Source organism: Fusarium phalaenopsidis (genome assembly GCF_050370095.1).
Source record: "Fusarium phalaenopsidis strain FUZ10S chromosome Unknown contig_32332, whole genome shotgun sequence".
NCBI classification, from domain to species: Eukaryota; Fungi; Ascomycota; class Sordariomycetes; order Hypocreales; family Nectriaceae; genus Fusarium; species Fusarium phalaenopsidis.
In genome coordinates this window covers 360,064-383,832 of record NW_028145391.1, presented here as the reverse complement: position 1 = coordinate 383,832, position 23,769 = coordinate 360,064, and the positions used below count along the sequence as shown (strand labels likewise).

The window sequence follows — 23,769 nt, the reverse complement described above, 5'->3', positions numbered from 1 at the left end:
AGGCATGGACTCAGTTAACAGATTCTAGCCCAACCAGGGGTCTCAAAGCCGCCATCCCAAGGTCGGCACAGGGGAAGCTTGACAGGAGCCCCCAGTTCTGTACAATCAATCTAGCCCGCCATAATGTACTATACAAACAACCCTGCCATGCCATACGATAGGGCATGGGATATCCATGAGAACCGCCACCCTTGTCGCTGATACCGTTATGCTAAAAGAGTGAGAAGGGACCAGCCCTCAAGACTGATCAGGAACGAGCACAAACAATGCAAAACACACGGGAAAACAACCAGCCCTAGCCTACCAGTCCACAACCGCTGGCATGGAGCACGATATTAAATGCTGTGCGCTGACCATTCACAGCACCGCCATTGGCAACTTACTGGGCAATATTTCGACCCTCGCCGCGACTGATCCTCTCCCAGAACCTGCGCAATCGCCACACGCGCCCAATCCCCCGACTCTCCTCCCATCTCCGGACACCCTCTTGACGGACCCTGACTTCACGCCTCCACTTGGAAGCGATCCACTGCCGCAGCCCGTCTTTGACCCTCTCCTTCTCAATTGCCTTCTTCCTAGCTACGATCGCTGGCGCAACGTGCACAGGTACCATACCAGGAACGCATTCCTTTGGCAACACAGAGCGCTCAACCAAGGCAGCAGCAGAAGGCCTGGCTGCTAGGCGTCGCGACAGACGAATTGAGACCAGGGAGCGGGCAAGTCGTCGTGAGACAATGGAGGTCTGTGTCATGAAGATGGAGCGAGCAATGAGGTCAGCCAAGGACGGGCGAGAAGGTGACCAGAGAAGAGCCGGAAGATCTGTACGGACTTGACGAAGCCGGTAATGATGCAGCACAGGTGCCCGAGATATGTCACGCAGGTGATGATTTGTCTAGATCTCGGTCAGTCTGTGCTCATAGAGCCCCTGAGCTGTCATATTCTTCTCGATTCATCAACGCAGACATCGAAAACAAGTCACAAGTAGCTCAGGACGCTTGCTGACTTTGGGCGGTCTATACTCACCCTAGACGCTGATAGAAGATCACTCACGTCCAGAAATCCCATGATTTGAAAAAGTACCTCATTTGGCATGCTCTCCAGGCATGGGGGGTCGAGGACTGCCTGAACATTACCTCCACTGCAACCCTCACTTCCCTCAGCCTGAGTGACAAGGCCAGCGTTGCTATGCGAGGAGGCTGGGCAGGCTGCCTCTTGCGGGAGGCTGGGGATCATCGACATGGCTGCGGGTTGGGCATCAGCGACCACAGGAATCGCAGGGCTGAAGGGTTTCCCATCCTCGACCGGTACTAATGAGCCAGGATCATCAGAAGGAGGTGACAAGAGCGACAGACGACGTGTCTGCGAGGTGAGGTGGTCGGACGATGTGGCGACAGGCTTCATGATGGATCAAAGACCTAGGCGCGGCAGGCGACGGAGGGCGCCGAGAGTGGGCGTGAGCTCAAGGGGAGTGAGACCAAAAGACGAGATTTCTTTTTCCTCCCTTATCCGAAAGAGCCTGGATCTCGGAGGCCAACTTCGCAACAGCCTTGAGCATCCGGGGAGGCGGAAGAACGCGGACAAGGGGCGGGAAGAGAAAGGCGTCAGGTAGGTGTCAGGAGGCCGTCGCACGCACAGCTCGGTTGTGACTCCGAAGCGATGGCCACGATGGCTGGCCCGTGGTTCTAGGAGACCACGATTTGGGTCAGTCAATGGTCCTTTGGTACCGCCGGAAAGACGACGAGGCAGGTGACCGGTGAGGAGGAGGTGGCGATGATCTGAAAAAACACGAGAAGAAACGCGGCGCGTGAGAGAAGAGGTCGCGAAAGGTGGTCTGGCTGGTCGCAAGGCCGGGACCCCAATACCCGATGCGTGAGAAAGAGGCAGCCGAAGAAGCGGTGGGGACGGCGCGAGAGGGAATTATCTAGTACCGGCACTATTGAGCATTGGCGAGCAGGCTAAAGTAGGAGTAAGAAATGTTGGGGCTCGAGGCGTGATCCCAGAGGCCGTCGCTGATGACGTGGAAAGGCTTTGGGATGGTGGATGAGCCTCGCGTTCTAAGCGCGCCGCGCGTCTCCAGGCCGTTCGAACACGGAAACGCTCGGCAAAAGTACAGATAAGAAGCGAGATTATGAGATTTCTAGAATAGAATTGATTGCATTCAAGCAATCCTCAAGATCAGGACAGGGGCGTTTTGTAAGGCAAAACGATCAGGTATGAGGTGATGAGGCTGTGAGATCGGTCGGTCCTGAAACTTGGAGTTGAGGGGAAGTCGAGGAAAGTGGGGGCAGTCGACGGAGAGTGGACGATCAGATTAGGCTAACGTGGGGCCGAAGCGCTTCTGCTTCGACTAATGACGGGCGCTTGCCAAGAGGCGCCTGCCGTCAATTGGTGGGAGACAGGGATGGCACCTGCCGCGATGCCTGTCTCAGAGTTCACGAGCAATCAGAGCAGGCAGACACTTGATTGAATGAGAAGAAAAACCGTTGCAAGTACCGAGCTTACGGCCACGTTAACTAGGATTTCGTTTAGTCAAATTCCGGGGTTTGAAGCTTTGATGAAACTTCTGACTTTTTGACAGTGCAGCTCAGACGTGCTTGACCCATGCTCTTGCTGTTCTGCCCGGAATCTCGGTGAGGCTTTGGCCCCGACCAATGGACTCCCACCCACGTCTGCTCGCTCCTTCCTTGCGTGCCCATCAAGAACCATTCTCACACACATGATTCTCGTACCTGCCCCAGCCGGCCATCTTTGAGGCCAGCGTTCCTTCCAGTGTTGGTTCCTCGCCCGCAAGCCCTGACCGACTCGTGACTGCTCGGGTTAGCACACAACCGTGAGGCAAAACAACAGAAATTTCACGATCAAAACATAAACATCACCATCCACGATCGTCATTCACCCGACAACGAGAACAAAAACATCCACAGCCTCCCGCGGGCTACCGCAGGCACCCACCCACCCACACCCGCAACCATACGCATACATACATACATCCACATCCGCATTTCACGTGCATATGCTCATCACCGCCACCCGGAAGATCGAATCTGACGAACGAGCAAATGTCGTCTTTTCAGGCGCGCAGGAGCCGGCGCCATGCGTGGATCGACGACCCTGCTGCTGCTACTACTGCAACTCAACCTGCACGCCTGCGTCTTGGGCAGCTTTCTTCCACCGTGGTCGACGAGCCTGGGGCTGTCGTCTCTCTTTGCTCCTCGTCGCTCAACCATGTCGATGCAACGTGTGGTTCCTTGTTGTCTTGAGCTTGCACTGACGTAGCCATACTTTTCCTTTCTCGTGCAGCTCCTCCGCAATCAACGTACAGTACCCGCTTTAGCGGTCGAGGTGCATCTGCACCCGCTTCCGCCCATGCGTATCGATACATCGCCAGATGAGCAGAGTGAGCAACCTGCCGCACGCCTTCGATCACATCACATCGCATATATAGCTTTGTCGGGTTTCTTCGCCGAACTCCCGTTGCCATCGTCTTTTACCTTCACGCCCTTTCTCTGACGTGGAAATGAATCCACCCGATTTCTGCGGCCGTTTCTCCAGACCTTGACAGTCAGAACCAGGGCTCTAGACCCCAGGTGCTATCGACTGGCGGGTCCCATATGCATTCAGTACTTTCGTCACATCACAAAGTGGTCGATAGCCATGTTGATTTCCACTTCATCGCCGCTTGGCTTTGCATTGTCTCGCCTAGCTTTCATCGGGCTTCACCTCCGCCTCACTCAAGGGCGTTCAAGCTCGTTTCGTCTGGTGCGGCTCGTCCTCCAGGGAAGATATCGGCCTAACCTATCTTGGGCGACTCCCCATGGCTAGATACCGAAGCCGTGGAGGACCAGCAATTTCAATGTGCATCCGGCTGGCGACAGCCTGCTGATCAGCACTGACAGCGCACTCCGCTGCACGACCGTTGGTCTTTTCATATCTCTCGGCACCATGATTCAATGGATCAACCAAGTTGCCCGCCGTTACCATCACCAGTCAACCACACCTTGGACTAGGCGTATCAAGATGGCATCTAAGTGATGATAGACCTGCTGCCAGGGCTTCAGGCTTTCACAAGGCTCCATATCTCCACTCCACCCTGACACCCAGGCGCAAGCGCACTGCCAGTCTTGATGGTGCCGTGAAACAGTACCATGGCACGATATGCCAGCACCTCACAACAGAACCTTGTTGCTATGCTGTTTTTTTCAATTCATGGCCCCTCCCGTTATCATGCTATCTCAATGCCTTCCTTTGCAGCAAGCATCCGCTATGTTGGCCTAGAAAAAAACGATGGTTGCACAACTTCTCCAGCTGCCACGGCCCGCGTTTCTCAACTGGCTTTGTCGCATCTGCCATCAAGTTTGTGGTGTGGCCGCTTCGTCAGATCCAACCTGTCGTCTGTTGTTCACCTGCTTCACATTTCGCGCCGTCGCAAGAGCTTGGCTTCCTGGGATGGCCACGCTTTCTGACCCTGGCCCCCAACCAATCATTGCCTTGAAGAACTGCCCATGCGGCGACAATGGAAACACGTCTGCCGCACGGGAAGACCCAGCCTCAAGCCGCTGCCCGCGCCTTTAGCCCCTGGCCCCCGTTCCATGTCAGTTGTCTCCCCCACACGGCTGCGACGCTGCTATTCGACAGCCTTCTTCGAATTCCTCCGCGACGAGCACGGGAACGGAGACTGTCTGGAGCTACGTAATGAAGCTAGAGCTGGAAGTGGGCCAAGCGACGTTGCGCCTGATGGCGCCGTCGACTTCGCCTGTCCCGACCGCGCGCTTCAAGGTTTAGCAAAGGGGGTTCTGAGCTTGAGAGACTTGACTGTGACCAATTGTCAATCCCCAGTTTCTCGTAGGCTCGGAAAAGAGATCTGATTTCTCCATTGGCCCCAGGTACGATCGGACACTCCCGCCCCGTTTCTTGCGAACAGGCTCCATGCAGCGTTTTCCAGACACATGATTTGCAGCAACCCAGGCGTTCGGTTCGATTTCGAGCCTGCCAAACTTGGTCGATGCTGGGGTCCGAGGCTCATTGGGCGATTTCGGATTGCGGAATTTTTCTGGCCTATCTCCATCTGGCCGTAGCGCAGCCTCTGCGCCGCAACGGCCTGTACGTGCTTCGTCATGTACGCACATGGTTGCAAGACCTGACCTGGCGCCATGTCGTTGCAATTGAGCCGCGCTGTTGCTTCCCGAGCCCCCAACGGCGTGTTTTCCCTCGACAATGATCGGCAAGGACCGCGGCTACCGTTTGTACCTTGCCCCTGAAGCTGCGTCTGGTTCGAGGTGTCGGCCCTTTGTCAGTCCTCTCAGTCAGAGCCAACCTCAAATTCGAATCTTGGAATGAATACCCAAAAGCGGGCCGGCCCGGCCGCTAAACCGGGCCGTTGTGATCTTCCAGGCTGAGCCAGCAGGGAATGTGGATCAAGGCAAAGTCCTTGGTGATCAATTGACGGCCTGTGTGCCTGCAAAGGCCGGCTGGATGCTCGACTTGGTTCATGGCCACCATGATAGTCTCAGGTCTCCGAGTTGGCCGCCCTTCCTTTCTCTGCCTTGCCTGTTCCGGATGATGAGCAGTTGTGAACCCTCCCTTAGCTGAAGCTTACAGTTTGTGCCTCAGTCAGTGCATCCACCCACCCACACACGCACAGTCAGTCACCCACACCCAATATACATGCGCGAGGGCACACTCTTTGGCATAACCCAGCCACCGGAGTCGAGAATCAGACATGTATCCCCGCCGAGCCCAACAATGCCCAACGCGTTGAGGGCGAGAATCGGTTTCTCAATACTCTGTTACCCTCGCCCCGCCCTCTCACTCTCGTGATCTCATGCGGGCTGTGAAGTCATCACGGACGACTTGAATTGCCCGAGACGCAGGCCTTTCCCGAAGCAGAAGGACAACTCAGCAGCTCCCGGAAGCTTCGTCACGTTTCCCCGTGAACGACCCTTTGTCGCAGCCATGTCCCATGTTCGGGGTGTCTGGAGCTGCCTGCCGATGGCAGTGGTTGCTGCTACCCGTACTCACTACCAGATCAGGTGAACCCCCTTGCCATTGGTGGTGGACTTGAGGGCGATAGAGCTCATCATTGCGACATTGAAAAGTCTGTTTCCCCGCCTAGCGTACAGCTGCGGCGAACTGAGATCGTGACAAGTCACTTGGAGATCTCGAGGCGTCATGACCAAGTACGCAGACCCGGATGAGAATACAGCCATGATGGCTATTCCCCATCAATGCCCTGCGGAGAGGAGGCCCGCTTATGCTGGCGGGCAGTGACGACGGCTGCACCCGACATCGTGCGAGTATGAGACCGGGTTCACCTTTCGATCATTGACACTGACATCCAGAGATTGATTTGTTCAAGGCCTCGGCGGCTTGAACGGCCCCCAAAGGGAAGCTCACGGCGTATTCGACGGCTTTGATGTGATACTATGCTCGCTTTGCATGGTCACTCAACCATTGTTGCCTTGAGACGAGGCGTACATCATGCTTAGGCAGATATTCGGGGGGGAACCACTCTGAAGTGAGGCGGTAGGGGATGGTTGGAGTATATCAACGGCAGGAGAGTTGCAGCAGGACCCATGGAGCAGCGAAGCCGCACGGTGCTCTACCTTCTGAGGCAATGATGATATGCAATGGCCGGGCTGCAGTGATAGCCAGAGGGGGCCTGCCACGTTGTGCATTCCGTGTGCCTGGCGCAGCCCAGCATGGTGCTGGAATTGCTTTTGAACCGTGGACAATGGTGTTCGACAAAGGCCCCCCTCCCCCCTGGAATGACCAACGGCTCAGTGGCGAGACGGAACTTTGGTTGATTCATGTGAGTCGGCAGCCATGCACGAAAACCATGCAAACTCCCTATTCTTATCTGTTGCTGCCGCAGCAAAGCCTTGCAGCGAGATGCAAGTCTAGGCCGGCTGAGTTACTTTTCTCAGCTCAAGCCCTTGGTGCTTCTGTCCGGCCGCCTGGCCGCCAAGAGAATCTGTCGGGCTGAGAGAAGTCGACGCTAATGCATGAACACTTTGGAGAAAAGTCCGGCAAAGGATAGTTGCCTTTTCATCAGGGGCAGGTGATGAGGAGGCTTAACCTCCTCCTGGACGTTCTCATCTACCCCTGGTGGTGATTGAGTGCGCTGGCATCCACCGGGAAGGCTAGGCCGTTGGTGTTGCCAGCAACAGAAGCAAGCCGCATGCCCAAGCGACTGTGACGGTGCAATATCCGAGATGGTGGATGTTGGGCAACAGCGGAAGCAATCGACCGAGACAGGACGATGAGGTCTTGTCAGACAGAAAACGGCTGGCAGGGATGGCAAGGCGAGGGGGCATAGGAGAGAGGGGACGACCTCGTCTGGAGGCAGCTTTCAGCCCCCAGTGGCAAGATACTTTGAAAGTTTTCTCCCGGCCTCGATCCGTCAGAGTCGGCGAGACAAGATGCACGAGAGCTCGGACGAGAGATGGCTGCCTCAACCCGAACCGGGAAGCCGACAGCATTGAAGACATGGCTCGTCGTAGAAGCGGCACGGCATGGTGCCGTAGAAAGCAGGATCTGTGCCGTGATGTGCTGTAGACAAGGAAAAAGCGAGTCAAATGGCAGAGCATGAACTGCAGCCACTCTGTCGATGTGCTCCGTTGAGGGCGCCGTTGGCATCAAGCTCGAGCCCGCCGAGCCCGTGAGGCCTTGACGCACGGAGGAGGAGCAAAGCAGCGAACCAGAGCCCTGGTTTTCACCGAAATCGACAACCGTCGAGATTGCAAGCGGTCAGGATCCCTTGTTCCCTGACACTTGTCCGCCCTCGGGACGAACCATGAGGCCCCACCGCGGCCGCAGATCGAGACACCCCCTTATGTAGGCTCGACTGGGACAAGTCCTGGAGACGACGCGGCCGAGGCCAGGCCCGCAGCGGGAAAGACACAGGGCTCCCTGGCAATAACATGGCCGTATATGTGACCGGCAGTCCCAAGACTGGGTGGCCAGAGACGCGTTATGGAAGAAGTGTGGAATGTTGACAGAACAGGAGCCGTTGAGGGGAGTGGGCGGAGGAATGCCCAAGCAGCAAACAGCAAGCAGCAATAGATTCGGGGAAAGGAGACGCAGAAGGACAGAATCAGCTTCTTAGTGACTGTGTTTGAGGTCCTGCGAGGGAGATGGCGCAAAAAGATATCTGCTTGCCAGGTACGTACGTTAGGTATGGGAACGACAACAGAGGCTGACGGGGAGGCGACCGGGAGCACAGCAAGGGAAGACGCACACGCATACACAAATACTCACTTGCTCACATACACACGCCCCCGCGGGTTTGTCCAAGTTTGTTTGTCCCCTTCGTCAGCCCTGGTTTCCTTGTTCTCTTCTGCAGCTCTAGCATTACCGTGAAGTGCTGTACACACAACTACTGCAGTGGCATCTCGCGGTGTGGGGATGCCCCGTCCCTCTCCCCTGCTGCTGTTGCTGTCGTTGCTGATACTGCTAGGGGGGTGTGTGTCGTATCTCGAGCCATGATCAACGTGGCAAGCGACCACCGGGCCTCTTCTGCCATGCTACTAGGACAGAGACTGGGTCTGACTAGGTCAAGGCCCCTCCTCCTTCTAGATCAGGTTGACGGACGCTGGTGACGTTGACGAGAGAGGTAGCAACAAAACAAGCCAAGGAGAAACGAGGCTTGAGGTCAGAGTTCCCAAAGAGGGAAACAACATATGCGGAGACAACAAGCTACAAGAGAGTGGTTGTTGGGCAGGTCCGAGGTCAATCAATGGCCATGCTGCAGGGACTTGTGAGAAATACACCTGCACTCTTTTGAGGTTGCTGCGGCGCCACACCAGGCCCCAGGAACGAAGCAATTCGAGACTAGACCCCTCGGATAGTCGGGGTATGTCGCATGGCAGCGGCATGAGGAAAAAGATGGAGTACCAAGCGGATGGCTGAGCTGGGCTGGGGGGGAGGGGGTGTGTAAGGCCTTTTTTGGTGGAGGATGGTGATGCGATGGGGAGGGACGGCCATATGGGGCATCAAGTACGGGTACCCAATCGACGCAACCAAGCAAGCCCTCTTTTATCCCGCAGGAACAACAGCAGCAGAAGCAGCAGCAGCAGCAGCAGCACAAGCAGAAGCACAAGCAGAAGCACGATGATGGATGGCCTCTAGTTGGCCCGAGTCGTGTCTAGGGGAGGGAAAAAAGGCGATTGCTTGTTGGTTGTGCGGGAGTCCCACTTGTGGATGTGGGATGGCATATACAGCACGACGATCGAATACACCGAGAGGTTCCTAGGTCGAACAAGTATAAGATAGCTACGGCGTCCCATGGTCCAGGGACAGACACCCCATCTTCATCTCTCCCCAGATCAAGACCACAACTGGATCGCATCGGCAAGGGAATACAGACTACCTGGCGACCAAGACTTGCAGTTGTCACGACAGACTACTCCCTTCTTTGAGACTGCTCTCTGTGTACCATCATCAGGGCGAAGCAAGTCTACGACACGATTGCAACAAGTACCAACGACATTGGGTGCAAACACATCAGTTCAAACTCCATATTTGTCGTTTGAACGCATACAAGCAACACAAACAAACCCTCACGCGACCCTCAGCAACAGCCTGGTTCCAGGCCAACGCTCTTTTGGAACGATAGGGTGCTTCGCCAACTAGCAATACGTTACGTGAGGAACTAGTCGTGCTGGGCCTCTCAGAGTCTCGGAACCTGCTTCTCAACTTGACCGCAACTTTGTCTGCGCCATTGTATCGCTTGCAGGTAAGTCAAAGAACACACGGCCTCGCCGGCTCAGGGTCATGCCTGATCATCACCAACCTCACCCCATACCCCTCACGCCCCTCTCTCTTGTCCTTACCGGGGTACGGTCTTGTATTGCAGATGTCTTGACCTCTAATAAGAGGCTCGGGGTGGATGGGATGATCCCGGGAAGTGAGACATGAAAGGGCAAGATGGTCTAAGCTGGGGAGAGAGGGATGCAGAGAAACAGAATAAGAATAGGAAGCTGAGGGGATGGGACGACTTGGAAAGAAGGCGACGAGGGAGAGAGAGAAATAGAAAAGAAAGAAAGACCGGAGAGACGTCGGTGGCTAACCTACTGCTTCTAGGATTTCTCTTGACAGAGAAGAACTTGACTCTTTCATCGTCCTCCCAAGGCTCGATCGTCATTGGACTCGGCTCGACTCGACTCGATACGGTTCGACTTTTACTCGGGACTTGACTCGAATCGACCACGGCTTCGCCTCCCGTCCTGTCTTGCAACTCGACTGTCCACCCTCGGCCAGTTCGCTCGCTACTGCCGGTCCTCCTCCTCCTCCTACTCCTCCGCTTCCTCCTCTTGGGACCAGTTGCAGCTCGCTATCCTGCTTCCCCCATCCCGACAAATCGCCACCGGGCACACCCGTCGATACCCAACCAGTCAGCAACCATGTGCTACTTTGAGCAAACCCGCTGGGCATGCGGCTACTGGCGCTGGGGCCATTTCCGACAGCAGTGCAACAAGGAGTACCGGATGGGCGAGACGTGCGGTCTCAAGCTCGTCTACGAGACCAAGACGGAGCCCGATGTGTGTAAGCTCTGTCACGACACGGAGAAGAAGCAGCGCCGGTACGACAAGATGTACCGGGACGTCCAGCGCTGGCAGCGCGAGGGCAACCGAAGTGCCACCATTGAGCGGACGTGCGGCGAGATGCATGATGTGATGGGCCAGATCTATCGGATGAGAGAGGAGCACGATCACAGGCTACAATCTCTGGGCCAGGTACGTATGAAACATGTTCATTTCCTCACCTTTTTGTCCTGCTTGAGCAAGGAAGAGGTCCCCCAGGAGGGCAAGACAAGTGAGAGACGGACGGGAAAGCCAGCAAAGAAGAGGAAAAGGTAGAGGGGAAAAAGAGACGAAAACAAAAGAAGAAAAAAAAGAGGGACGGGAAGGCAAAAAAGGGGTGTGAGGGGCGTGTGCGTGCGGTGGTAATGGATGTGTTGCATGCATACTGTAGACTTGGTGTGGGCGTGGACATTGAGCGTGGGCGTGGGCTTGGACGAGAGAGGATCGAGAAACGAAACCAGAGAGGGCTGACTGGCTAACCATGAATTGCAGTAACGAGACTCTAAAACGGACCGAACGAATCAGTAATTCTCAGAGACGACGACGGACGGACGATACCGAAAAGCAGGTGAAGAGGCCGGACAGGTTAGGTTTGCTTTGCTTTGGTTGGAGCAGCGGCGGCTCACAGCACGCAACGGACGTTTTCCGAGTCACGGAGCGCATGGGTCGCAAAGCAAGAGGCAATACCATGATGAACATGAACCCCAGAAGCACCAAAAGAGAGTTGTACAAGAAGGGGGGATCGACAAGGGGAAAAAAGAACCAAGAGGATAAAGGCGGTGGGAACTGGCTGCTACGTGGACATGACAAGACAGACGACGTGGGCGATTTTTTCTCTCTTTTTTATCCCCCCTCTTCCCCTCTCGGTCCATCTGACGAATCCATCATTTCCTTTCTACATTTAGTTTTCTTTCTTTTCTTTTCTTCTAACATTCTGGCGGCGGACTTTTTATTTTGTTTCACGACTATTATGAGGGAGGGTCCAGGTAGACAAGACCCAGAAAGAGAGGATTGTCCAGAGAGCAAGGCAAGGCAAGGCAAAGAAACAAGGACGGGAACGGGCATTTTTTTGTGGGATGGGTCCCCCCCAAGGCGGAAACCTGGGTTACGTTGCTCAACTATATCCATGGGTATGTGCAGAGCAGAGCAGAGATGGGCGGAGGAAGGACGAGGAGGAATAGGTTATCTTTCAAAGTGTGTGTTGTTTCTTCCATAGGCAAGGATGTTGCTACACTTCCGCCAACCCCTTTTTTAACTTATTCTATTCTCTCTCAGAATAAACCAGAAAAAAAGAGAAAAAAAGAAAACACACACAAACCTCCAAAGACGTGAGGAGGATCATCATTAAAAAGTCTGTTTTGTTCAGTTCGGCTACCTACCCCCCTGCCCTAAGCCCGAGCCCCGAATCGTGGAAGATGCAGATGATGGAGGGTGGCAGTGCCGTGCTTGTGCATGGGCAGGGGGTGTGTGGGCCTCGAAGATGAGGGAAAGGAAGAATGAAGGAAGGAAGACGGGGCCTGAATAGGGCCTCTCACTCGGTGTCTTTGCTGATGATCGGGAAACAACAAGGCGCCGGCGCGCCCATCATGACGGCGGGTCCTTGTTTGGCCGGGGGGTCACAAGCAAGGAAGCAAGCAAGGAAGCAAGCAAGGAAGCAAGCAAGGAAGCAAGCAAGCAAGCATCACGAGTGAGGGGGAGGGGAAGGGAAGAATAGACAAGCATCAAAATCTGCGAAATGGGAACAGTTTCCGAACATAAATGAGGAGACAAGAGACAACCATCCAGCCGAGGTAGGGAACACGACAGGCAAAGCAAAGCAAAGCAAAGCAAGAGGAACAAGGTCAAGATGGCATGCAGTCGGGATATGCTTCCAAGGCACACATCGAATAGGAAGACGGCCAACTTGGAACGACTGACTGTGAACCTGTCGTGTCTTTTTTCCCTCAGGTTGCGCAGGGCCCTGAACCTTGGGGAAAAGCACCATTTCCCGCCTGTCTATTATGCAGCGTAACCTCATTTCGACACACAAAAAAAGATGGCATGCACACATGCCCTGGCTTATCGGGGCTTTCCAAGGAGGGAGGGGCTTCTTCCTAGCCCAAGGCAAGCCCTTGGCTGACGAATGAGGGGAGGAGAGGCGTGCGACGATGCAGGTGCGGAAGCACAATGCCAGGCCAGGCAGTGGACGCTGGGCCGCCCCCCATATCCTCAGTCGATCTGCTTGTGTCTGGGCGTCGTTGAATGTGAGTGTCGGTCTGGGGGTGTGTGGGTGGGTGGTGCTTCATCGTGGTGGACCATAATGTCTGATATCGAGGCTCGGGACGAGGGTACGAAAGCAAGAACTGGAATCGACGGGCAGTAATAAGGCGGCGATTAGCAGAGAGACACCAGGTATCGTAGAGATCGGGAGCGGGGACAGAGTGGGAGCTGGAGTCGACGATCGTGGAGTCGGGAGGCGACGGGGTGAAGCAAGATCGAGAGTCGTCGAGTCGTGTCATGTTGTTGTACGCCGGACCTCTCTACTCTTTTGAGTCGCATGCCCAAAGGGCAGAGTTGCCGATTGCAGCACAGCATCATCTCCCCAGAGAAAGAGAGAGAAAGCAGAGTGTAGCACAGCAGAACGCACCGTTGTGGCCTTGACCACAATAGGGCACCCCCGGGCTGTGGCCCTCAATCTCCCCTGCGGTGCGGTCATGCTGTACGTACTGTACGCAAGCAAGCAAGACGGAGCAAGCAGCGAGGGGCGTGGGGAGGGGAAGCTTGCTTGGCCCAGCATGATGCAGCAGCAGCAGCAGCAGCAGCACCTACCTACCTGCTAGTAAGCTCCATACTGCGTACCTACGTAGCGCACACTCTCAGGCAGAGCGAACAGCAGCAGTAAGAAAGTCAGGTGTGCGGCGGCCCAGGACTATGAGGGTGAGAGGTGGGGAACAGGTCCGCCGTCAGGGCTCACAGAAAGCAGGCTGCTTGCTGGCTGGCTTGAAGATCCTGGGCAGCAGCCATTTCGGTGCTGGGCGATTGCAGACTGCAGGATTGGACGGGACAGGGTTTGGGTCTCCATCGAAGTGTTCGAGAAGAGGCTGGGGGATGGGCAACTACACGCGACGGGGTTGATCAAGGTCGTTGGTTGGTAGACAAAGAGCCAGTGAGTGAGTTCTGTTGACGATACTCGACGACGACTAGACGTTAAACCAAAGCAGGCCTGGTTGACCGAGCACGAATTTTGACCGCCGCCGTCAATCTTTCTCTCCGTGGCCTCTTCAGAGTGGTCCCCTGCTCGTCCGCCCCGAGGCGCGCATCTAGTGCCCGTTCTGTTCCTTGCTGGCAACTTTCTCCTAGCCGTAGGTAGGTAGTATCGGGAGCCTCTCGACGACGGCCCCTGGCCGAAGTCGAAGAAAAAAAAACCCAAACCTGAGCCCTGTCTCGGACGGGCCCAGCCTCCCGTCGACGGGGTCCAGGGGCCCATCTCGCCGTGGGTGCGTGAGCAGGCGCAAGCAAGCAAGACACTCCCCGTCCCTCCATCGAGATGGCATGGTTGGCATGGCGGTTCCCGACACCATGGCTCTCTCTACCCGAGGGAACGGGCAAGGCCCATGGCGACCGCCCAGAGGCAGCGGCTTCCAGCCATTCATCCATCCCAGATGGCTGTCCTAAGGAGCGGCTTGTCCGTGGTAGTGGTAGCCCGCCCCCCATTCCCCCGTCCGTGGCCCCATGGATAGGTGGCCATGGTCCCCGTCCGCGTCCCCATCCCCGTGGTGGCGGGCTAGAAGGGCCCTGGGCTCTGCCAGAGGATTCCCGAAGGCTTGGTACGTGGGCGGGATCTTGCTCACGGTCGACGAAAGGGATCCATCCAAAGCTCCCCAGTGGATGGAGCCCATGCAAGCCGCCCATCAACGGTGCGAGCCGAAGCCGGAGAAAACCAATCTAAAACGAGGGCCGACGGCAAGCTAGAGCGACGGCTGCCATCCTCCTCGTCTCGATGCCCTGGTCTAGCGCCCTTTCACACCCCACTGACTGCCGGGCCACCTCAAGCCATGGTGAGCCAGTGCGAGGGGAGCGCACGTGTCTGATGCTTAATGGGTGCTGTCGCTTCTCGACAAAGTCACGCCTCCGAGGTGGGCTGCTGGGCACCGCCTCTAGCTCGCCGCTCGTGCTCGTCATGCGTGAGAATCTGCTGCGAAGACAAGAGGCCCATCCATCCATAGAGCATAGTGCGAACTGATGACGAGGGTTGGAGATTAGACCATGTAGGGTTCCATGCCTGGGCCTGGTCCTGGTCGGTCCTGGACCCAGCAGCAGCTCAACACCCAGGCGAGAGAGAAAATTGGAAAAAATTCTGTGAAATTCGATTGGTGTGTCTGTTTGTACAAGTCCACTTCCATGCCCACATCAATCAAAAGACAAAGAGTGAAGGAAAAGTTTCAAGAAAGTAAAAAAAGGCAAAAAAAAGAAAGGCCCCATGCATCCGTCCGTATGAACGAAGTGAGACCACCGCCCGCGATTTATGCAACAGCCGTTTGTGTTTGCCGAACTGGAGGGTTGCGCTGCGTTGATGGCGACCAATGATGTGCCGCGTTGAATTAATCGAGAGTCTTGGATAGGTAGGTAGGAAATGGTGGTTGGTAAGGAAATGTCAAAGAGTTTGTCGTTTCTTTTCGTTGTGTTGTCGTCACGGCTTATCCGCATGTTCAAGGTAAGGTGTCATCTCCAACCAGCCAGCATGGGTGTTTCCGGGCTAAGCCAGCCCCCCAACAAGGCTGGGATATCGGAGGTTTCGAAGATAAAGGTACGGCGTGCATCGTCAGTTGTGTCTCGCATGGAAAAGGTGTATCCATGCCGCAGCTGCCGACAGACCCCCCGCATCCAGACACTGGCTTCTATGTTTCCTGGCAGAGCATCACTGTATGTGATGGCCAAGAGAAATATTATTTTTACTGCATCGCCGCTGCAGCGTCCGCAAAGGTTCCGACAAGAGGACCTTCATCGCTCTCGAGGGTCTTGATGCTGGCCGGTCCGTTCTTCTGCATCTCGATCGTCTCGTCTTCCGGTATCCAATCGACCTTGACGCCATTCGTGTTGGCGGGGCTTTCGCCTTGGTTGCTAAGTTTTGACACGAGGTGTTGGTATCGAGCGAGACGGGCACCTTGACCGGCGTAGGCAAACGGCGTCGTCGTTCCGCGGGGAGCGTTATCTTGTGGTGCTATGTCGAAGATGTCCACCATGTTGCTGCGCAAGACCCAGTCAGCATCAACAACCTCCACCCCTCCTTCCATCATCACAAACGTACTTTGATGTCTTGGCCACGACTCGCTGAAGGGCCTCGTTTTCTCGTTGAGCTTCGAGTGTGTCGTTCTCGCCATTCAGGGACTGGTCGCCGAAACTACCGTATTGCATGCCGTTGGCGTCATCGTAAAGAAGGCGATTCTCCTCTTCCTGGAGCAGGGTTAAGCGTTAGCTGACAGGCTTTTAGATGCCTTATCCATCACCCAGAGTCATGGAAAAGACGCAGAATCTCGCAGGCCACGCACCTCGTCGTAGGCGTCTCCATCACGCCGTCCCAAACATGATGCGCAAGCTCCCATCGTTACGTGGTCGCGAGACCAAGGTTCGCATATCAAATCGCGGGCCAGTAAGAGTCCGTGTCCAATATCGCCGTGGGCAGTGTATTATCGTGAGGTGTCGAAAAAAAATAACAAGCAAGAAATGAACGTAGGAGGTTGCACCTGTGTCGCAAAAACCTCGTGACCTCGCGATGAGCTCTTGTCGTCTGAAGCTGTCGCGCCTGCCTCACGAGATTGCTTGGTGGGTCCCATCCACAGGAACCAGAGCGGCATCGGGTAAACTTCGGACCGTTCGCCATGTTACCAGTCTGCTGGGACGGGAAAGGACAAAGCAAACATCAAACGAACGACGGCGTTGGGTCAAGAGAAGGGCTTCAATCTTCGATTCGTCGGCATCGGGCGCCATTATGGGCTTTATCGACATGGTGGGCACGTTGATTGAAGATCAAGATCCACACCATGATGCCTCAGGCTCAACCGCAGTTCACCCTCCCTTGGTGCTCCTGACTCCCTCAAGTTGAATTCAGCTTCAAACACGCGCCCTTGACAAGGGATCTCATTATTGCTTGCCAAGGCGTCCAGGGCACCCTGAACACCAACAATGTCTTTGTTGAAGATCCCTTGGAAGGGAATTGAACTCATTACGCAAAGAGCTAGTGCTTTTTGAACGACCCTTCACGGGGAACTTGCTGCCCTTCACTGTCCCGCGCCTTGATTGTGTCTTGCTGCTGTTGTCCCTCAAAATCCCCACGACATAGTGCTCTCCTATTGTCAACGTCTCTTGCGGTCTTCTTCTCAACCCTGAATCTCCTTTACAAGGGCACGATCAATTCTCCTCCTCTCTATTGCCAATGTCTCTTCACGATGGACCAACTCGCTCAGTCGTCGCCTTCTGCTGTCGATATTGCCTCCACACTTGGCAATATTGTGTCTTTTAGGAGCTCTCCTTCACCCGATAACCTCATCACCCTAGGTTCAAGTTGAAATTTTTGGAGGCAACTCGATAGCTATAAGTATGCTCGACTCCTCTCGCTTTTTGGTTTGTCCTCATCATCCTCATCACTCCAACTCAATCATCCAATCCTCACTTCCTCTTCTCTTTCTGAGTCCCTCACTCTTGGACCAGTCTTTCCTACCATCAATCGCAACATTCACCTGATCAAAGCCTCGAACACCGCATCAAAATGGTTCGCTTTGCTCCCTTGACAGTATTGGCCCTGGCGCCTTTGGCTCAAGCACGCTTCGACTGGCTGCAGCCACGAGGAGCTGTCGAGGAGTGCCCGCCTTGTCCAGCGGAAGAGGCCTGCTCCCATACCGTCACCGTCACCGAGCCAGCTGGACCTCAGAAGACTATCACTGTCACCGATCCTCAGGGTGGTTCTTATCGGACCGTCACTGTCCAAGAGCCTGGCGAGTCTTACACAACCGTCACGGTCACTCAGTACAACGAGCCTCGCACCAAGTTTGTCTACATCAGCCAAGGAGAGACCCTCGACCCACCCAAGGAGACCATCACCATCACGCATCCTGGCAAGACCGTGACTGTGACACGGACTGAGAGCGAGGAATACATCGTCACCAAGAAGATCAACGTTTATCCTGACGGCGCTGACTACCCTGACAACAACGACAATGGCAACTACTACCCGCCCGGCGCGAAGACAATCACGGTCACCAAAGGCTACCCTGCTCCCAGTGCCGGCTACCCCGGCTACGAGGGAGGAGTCGTCACCAAGGTCGTCGGTGGCAACGGTGGGAAGTACTACGACAACGCCCAAACGGTTACCGTTGTCAAAGATGGTGAGGTCAAGACCCTGACTTTCACGCATTTCAACTACAACAAGGCCACCAAGACCATCACTCAGCAGAATGGCGAGGTCAAGACTCTCACATTCACTCACGACTACGGCTACGGCAACAACAACAAGGTTGTCAAGACCATCACCCAGAAAAATGGCAAGGAGGAGGTCGTGACTGTCACTGGCGACTACAAGGTTGTTGAGACCATCACTGAGCAGGACGGTGAGGAGAAGACAGTGACTCTTCCCGACTACGAGAACAAGGTCGTCAAGACAGTGACTCTGGAGGATGGCAACAAGAACAAGGTTGTCAAGACCATCACTGTCAAGGAGTCGATCGAGCGCGTCGTCACCAAGACCATCAAGGAGAGCGGCAAGCTCTACACCGTGATCGTCACACCCGAGCCTACCATCACCACCATCACCAAGGAGAATGGCGATTATGTCACCACTGTAGTCGAGGTTCCTTGCACCTACACCCTGACCGCTCCGGCCCAGTACGAGACTGCTACCGTGAAGGGCAACAGCTACAAGACCATTACGCGGACGGCCACCTATGGAAGTGGATCAGAGGTTGAAGTCATTGTCTATGACCCCAAGACTGGCTACTCTACCTGTGAGCGCAAGAAGGACGGTCAACCCTGCCACCCTGGCTACGAGAACGACAAGACTGGCTATGGTGGAGATGACAAGGGTCACAACGGCGATGATGACGAGACTCACTATGGTGGTGACGACAAGCCTCAGTATAGCGACAACGGCAAGGGTCAATCTGAGAACCCTGCCTACACCAACACCCGAGGTAGCAACAGCAGCCAGACCTCCATCGACGCCCCCAACTATACCAAGGTCCGACCTCACGGCGACGACGACAACGCCGGCGTGTACGACCCTGAAGAGACTGACTGCGACGAGGCTGCCGTCTCCACCAGCATCGCAACTGTCTACAACACTGTGATCGTGACAGTGGGTGGTGAGCCAACCACCACCGCCACCCAGACTGCGAAGCAGACCCTCGGCTACCGCGATCTGGAGAGCTCAAACAAGCGTCGCTCTGCCGTCTCTGTCCAATGGTAGAGACTCTCTGATGATGAATCATGTTTTCCTTTGTACAACTAAAGGATGGGAATGTGTATAATGGAGGATTAATGCGGGAGATGGCCTCGGATAATAGTCATTGTACAGTCTAATGAGTACCTAATGTAGTAATCATGTTTCCTTTAGTATTCAATTCAATATTTCAATCAATTTTCTGTTTGAACACGAGAATACATGATGTGGTTTGCGAGCATGAGTTCAAATGGTCAGCCAACGTTTTCTCCAATGTAAGCCCCCCCTGCCTGACAACGTTTTCTTCCAGACTAATTTTCATCATTCATCTACTCATAGTTCTTCTATATTTCACCGTCAACCCCTATTTACTTGCTAGTTTTTCATAGTCCTCAAGTTGGTTCATATTCATTTAGCCTGTTGGTCACTCTCATTTGTCGCTTACCCTACATTGATGATGGTGCGACTTTCGGTGTTGGCTTGATGACTTTCAGAGACATCAATTTAGGATTCCCATTTCAATTAATTAAGCCTAGATGCTCTTTTTCGATCATAGCTTAAAAGATGCTCAATAATAGCTGGTGGTGTTCTTCCCGCGGAACTGGAGGGAGAATGTCTGTACAGTGTTGCTTATCACAAAAGGCTCCAAGACCGTCTGCAAAACCACAGTATGCGATAGCAGATGTTCCGTCTTACACAGTACACCCTTGTCACACCTTCCTCACTAGCTCAACCAACAACTCATATCATCAAACCTCCATGACCCGCGATACCCTGTCACCTAAGCCACGTGTCTTTGTTCCTGGCGTGCCTCTCGTGAGATGTGTTCGTCTGGTATGGAGATCAAACTATCAATACCAAATCGGGTTATGAGACATTGTCTAGCACCCTGACAGCCCGGGGCCGCCGGGCCAGGCTTTGGATCCGTCAAATCGCCGGGTAGTGGATGATCGATCACTAGGAGCTCCTCGAAGCCTATCGCCTTCGTGGGCCCAGTCTCGGTCCAATGAGGGGGTTATACGAGAGCCGTGTTTGCTTGTTGGCGGCGCCCCTTTAAGGCCGATCTTGGCTTGTCGCAGCTCACTGACGACAGGGACAGCTTGACTGGCTGGAAGCATCTGCAAGGCACAACGACTTTGCTTTGGCGCAAGGGGAAGTGCTTGTCACGAGGTGCGGTGCCCATTCACCGCGTTTGATGGAGCGGGTCGGTGTGAGTAAAATACGGGAGGTTATCGAGCTCAAGTTTGTCTCGGCGGTTCCAGACCTCAGTCTCTCTTCGAGACTTTAACGGATCCTTTGTCTTCCCAGCCCGTGGCTTTTCACGTATCCGTCTCGCGCAATAAGACGCCTTCACCAGCCAGCGCCGTCGCGCCCCGCCGTTACCAGGGACAAGCTATCAGTCTTCTTTTCCGAATTGGGTGTGAATGTCTCTGACATGTCTCAGTCAGATTGGCTGACTACCGCCCGGATCCCTTCTGCCGATGTGTTTCGGCAACTTGTTTCTCTTTTCTATTTGGAGGGATAACTCTCAAAATTGAGCAAGGGTGGATGTTAGAATCAGACAAAAAGGATGGAATCGTCTTCGAACACACACAACATGACATCTTCGCCATGAAACGGAACAGGACTGATGCGATGCCTCAATTAAGCTTGTTTGGAAACTCCCGAGTGAAGCTCAATGAGCTCCCCTGAACGAAATCGCCGTTGCCAGATCCGGCAAGACCCTGTTATTGTTCCCCGAGGCCAGAACGAGAAAAGCCCCTGACGCCGGACGCGCTTCAAACCCGCTCGTCGTCCTAGGTCAGCAAGATTGAGGAGCCATGCTGGATGTGGCAGCGAGTACTGGACTCCCCGAGGCGATGACCTGATCCGTTGTGTTTGCCGTCCTCATTGGGACAAGACTGTCGACTGGGATCGATCACCATTAGCCAAAGGCGTCACGGGCAAGCCCTCGAGTGTCAATGGCTGTGGGGATCCTCATTGACAGGCCATTTCTGTCTGTGCCTTGCAAATGCCAAGGATCTGAAGGTCGAGACCACTAAACCTAGTTTACTGGGCCTCAAGCCTCAAAGAACATCCGTCAGAATGCTTGTGGCGTCGTTCGACTACTTGAGATGACGATTCCCATGCCTTCTGGTGTTTTTGGCCACTCGTTACTTCCAGATCTGTCTCATTCAGCCTTCCAAGATGAAGAAACCACAAGTTCCTGCGTCCTCCCTGAGCGTGGGTAGCAGGATATTCAGCTGCATACAAGGGCACATTGTGATATGTGCCATTGTCTTCATGATCATGGTGGCACCTCTGCTTTGGAGACAGCGAGAGTATGTCGGGGTCGATCTACCTGCGTTGGAGCCACATACACCATCAAAACTCGGTCATGACAAAGCCTCCAACAACACAAAGAAGCTCTTTTGGACGACCGACGATGAACATCTGCGGCAGTTGACGTACTGGAAACGACCCAAGGAGATTAAGAAGGTTATGGGTATGGTATTTTTCGGTCGACGGCATTCCGTCTCTATCCTGGATTGCTATTTGAAGGTATTGCCTTTCACTACTCCGGGGAGCCCGGTGAAGCGTGATGCTGACGGTTATAGCGGAATCTTGTCAAGAACGGGGGTATGCTCAACGGGGTAATCTTCGTGGAACGAACTCAAGACGAACAGGACCTCAAGCTCCTGGCGAAGATGCTCAAGAGTGAACCAAGCTACGAGAGATGGAAGATCGAGATGACCGATGAGGACAACTTTACAAGCGGGTTCGGGAACTCGTACGACCGGGTCGAGGATGATGTTCTATACGTCAAGATTGACGACGATATCGTGAGTTGCCATGGTGTGTTCCATCTAGGTCTTGCTGACGGTACTGTAGGTGTTCATGGAAGACAGCGTCATCCCCTCCATAATCAAGAAAAAGATGGAACACCCCGAGTACTACGTCGTCTCTGCCAACGTCGTCAACCAGCCACTACTCAGCTGGGTTCACTGGAATCTTGGCGCGGTTAAACCCTACCTTCCTGAGGTCAACAACGAGGGAGCGACCAAGTCTTTCGACATCAAGGATTCGATGAAGTACGACTGGCAAGTCACCAACCTGCCACGGTGGAAAGGGCCGATCGATTTCAAGTTGGATGAGTGGGACGCCGACGATAAACAGCATCGTTGGCTCCCTGTCAAGCACCAGGGCGATCACATCCTTGACAACACTCCCATCGAGACGACCGAGTATCATCCCATGGGTCGCGGCTGGACCGAATGGAAGATTGGTGCGCAGGAGCACTACAGTTTTCTCGAGAACCTCGAACACAACAGCTTGTCTCAGTACAAGTTCGACACATGGGACTTTCAGTACGAGCGGATGGGCATTCAGTTCATTGCTATGTTGGGCAAGGACATCAACATCGCCAAGCCGATTGAGTCGGATGATGAGAATCACTTCTCGTGCACGATGCCGCGACAACTCGGAAGACGTGAGCTCTCGTGTCTCTCAATTAAGATGGCAGTCTACTAACAACTATCATAGATGCGGTAGCTGATGGAAAGGGGATTGCTGCGCACTACAGCTTCGGTAGCCAGCGCGGCGGCATGGAGCGAACCGACATCCTCGCCCGATACAGGGCATTTGCGAGGGACAACATCTGCGCCAGCCCGATGTTGTGGAAGCCCGAAGACGACTGATAATCAACAAGGCAAAGACGCTTTGCCACAGACTATTTTCCTTTTGCGTCTCTTTAAAATGATACACGAGAATTCATTGAGCAAGTTGGTTGAGAACGAGACTACATCAGATGGCGTTCAGGATGGGAGCCAAGATACACGATAGAGATACACAGCATCATTCACTTTGGCGGACTTCATATGTTGATAGATGAGAAAACAGAATACCCACATCTTGCACCAAGCTTTGTTTTGACACAAAGACAATGTCCATCAGTTAAGTCTGGCATAAACTCGAGGAGTCACCGTCGCATCATGCCCCAGTCGCATTTTTGCCGGCACCGTCAAGTTGATGCCCTTTTTGATCAGCCGGATATCGGCTAAACTCACATATAAGCCAGGATTAGAGGCACGAACCCCCCTTACATGACGAGGATGGCGCCGGCAATTCTCCCCTTGTTTGTCGCCTTCGCATACCAACCTAGCTACTTGACATACTCCCGGGGTCAGTCCTTAGTAAATCCTCATCAACAGTTCTTCATCTTATGAGAGCATTGATCTTAGGCTAGGAGAAAACGACCCAAGCAATGGTAAAGTTTCATAGTACCTCTTCATAGTTTCTTCTATCCTAACCCTGAGATTTAGGTAAACTTTTAGTGCTTGGTAGATGTCTGGTCGAGTTGGTGTGTCAAGCGTCTGCTCCCATTCACACCAATTATGAGTAACAGGAACATTTCCAGGCTGGCATTTTTTACTTAACATCAAGCCTAAATCCTTACCGTTCGATTAGACATCAGCCGGGCCGACAGATGTGACGGAGCCAGAGGTGTCGGCATCCTCCTCAGTGTGGGAGTGATGCGCCTGACGCCCCCCCTTCCATGGTAATACTCGTTTTCCTCGAAATGGGTCTCTTAGATCTATCGCCATGGCCCTATTTGGTGTTCTGTTGATGCACCTTCATCTTCAGCCACCGCTACACTCTCGCTCATCAATATCGTTGTCACGTCAGTCACGAACATGAAATCGCAAAAGCACATGTTTTAGGGAAGAAGAGAAATAAATAAGCCAAGCAGCAGTAAGTTGCCACATGGCGCGAGACTAAACGATCGTAGCATACAAGCAA

The 23,769-nt window shown here is 54.1% G+C and overlaps 5 protein-coding genes across 5 annotated transcripts; 3 read left to right on the top strand and 2 right to left on the bottom strand.

Annotated features, from left to right (window-relative positions):
* Positions 1 to 10: 10 nt before the first annotated feature.
* Positions 11 to 1,401, bottom strand: LRP88_13136 (F-box domain-containing protein; the record flags this gene model as incomplete). Its single annotated transcript, XM_083249515.1, has 3 exons — positions 11 to 211; positions 482 to 892; positions 1,024 to 1,401. The coding sequence occupies 3 exons, from the start codon at positions 1,399 to 1,401 to the stop codon at positions 11 to 13; spliced, it is 990 nt and encodes a 329-aa protein (XP_083093849.1).
* An 8,999-nt stretch (positions 1,402 to 10,400) lies between these two features.
* Positions 10,401 to 11,075, top strand: LRP88_13135 (uncharacterized protein; the record flags this gene model as incomplete). The annotated part of the gene is made up of 2 exons (XM_083249514.1): positions 10,401 to 10,733; positions 11,073 to 11,075. The coding sequence occupies 2 exons, from the start codon at positions 10,401 to 10,403 to the stop codon at positions 11,073 to 11,075; spliced, it is 336 nt and encodes a 111-aa protein (XP_083093848.1).
* A 4,436-nt stretch (positions 11,076 to 15,511) lies between these two features.
* On the bottom strand, positions 15,512 to 16,162 carry LRP88_13134 (LAMTOR domain-containing protein; the record flags this gene model as incomplete). The annotated part of the gene is made up of 3 exons (XM_083249513.1): positions 15,512 to 15,806; positions 15,868 to 16,013; positions 16,109 to 16,162. 3 exons carry the CDS (start codon positions 16,160 to 16,162, stop codon positions 15,512 to 15,514), a joined length of 495 nt encoding a protein of 164 aa, XP_083093847.1.
* A 1,163-nt stretch (positions 16,163 to 17,325) lies between these two features.
* LRP88_13133 (uncharacterized protein) lies at positions 17,326 to 19,017 on the top strand (the record flags this gene model as incomplete). Its single annotated transcript, XM_083249512.1, has 1 exon — positions 17,326 to 19,017. The coding sequence occupies one exon, from the start codon at positions 17,326 to 17,328 to the stop codon at positions 19,015 to 19,017; it is 1,692 nt and encodes a 563-aa protein (XP_083093846.1).
* Positions 19,018 to 21,177: 2,160 nt separating this feature from the next.
* LRP88_13132 (uncharacterized protein) lies at positions 21,178 to 22,667 on the top strand (the record flags this gene model as incomplete). Its single annotated transcript, XM_083249511.1, has 4 exons — positions 21,178 to 21,480; positions 21,588 to 21,812; positions 21,862 to 22,459; positions 22,513 to 22,667. 4 exons carry the CDS (start codon positions 21,178 to 21,180, stop codon positions 22,665 to 22,667), a joined length of 1,281 nt encoding a protein of 426 aa, XP_083093845.1.
* Positions 22,668 to 23,769: the final 1,102 nt, after the last annotated feature.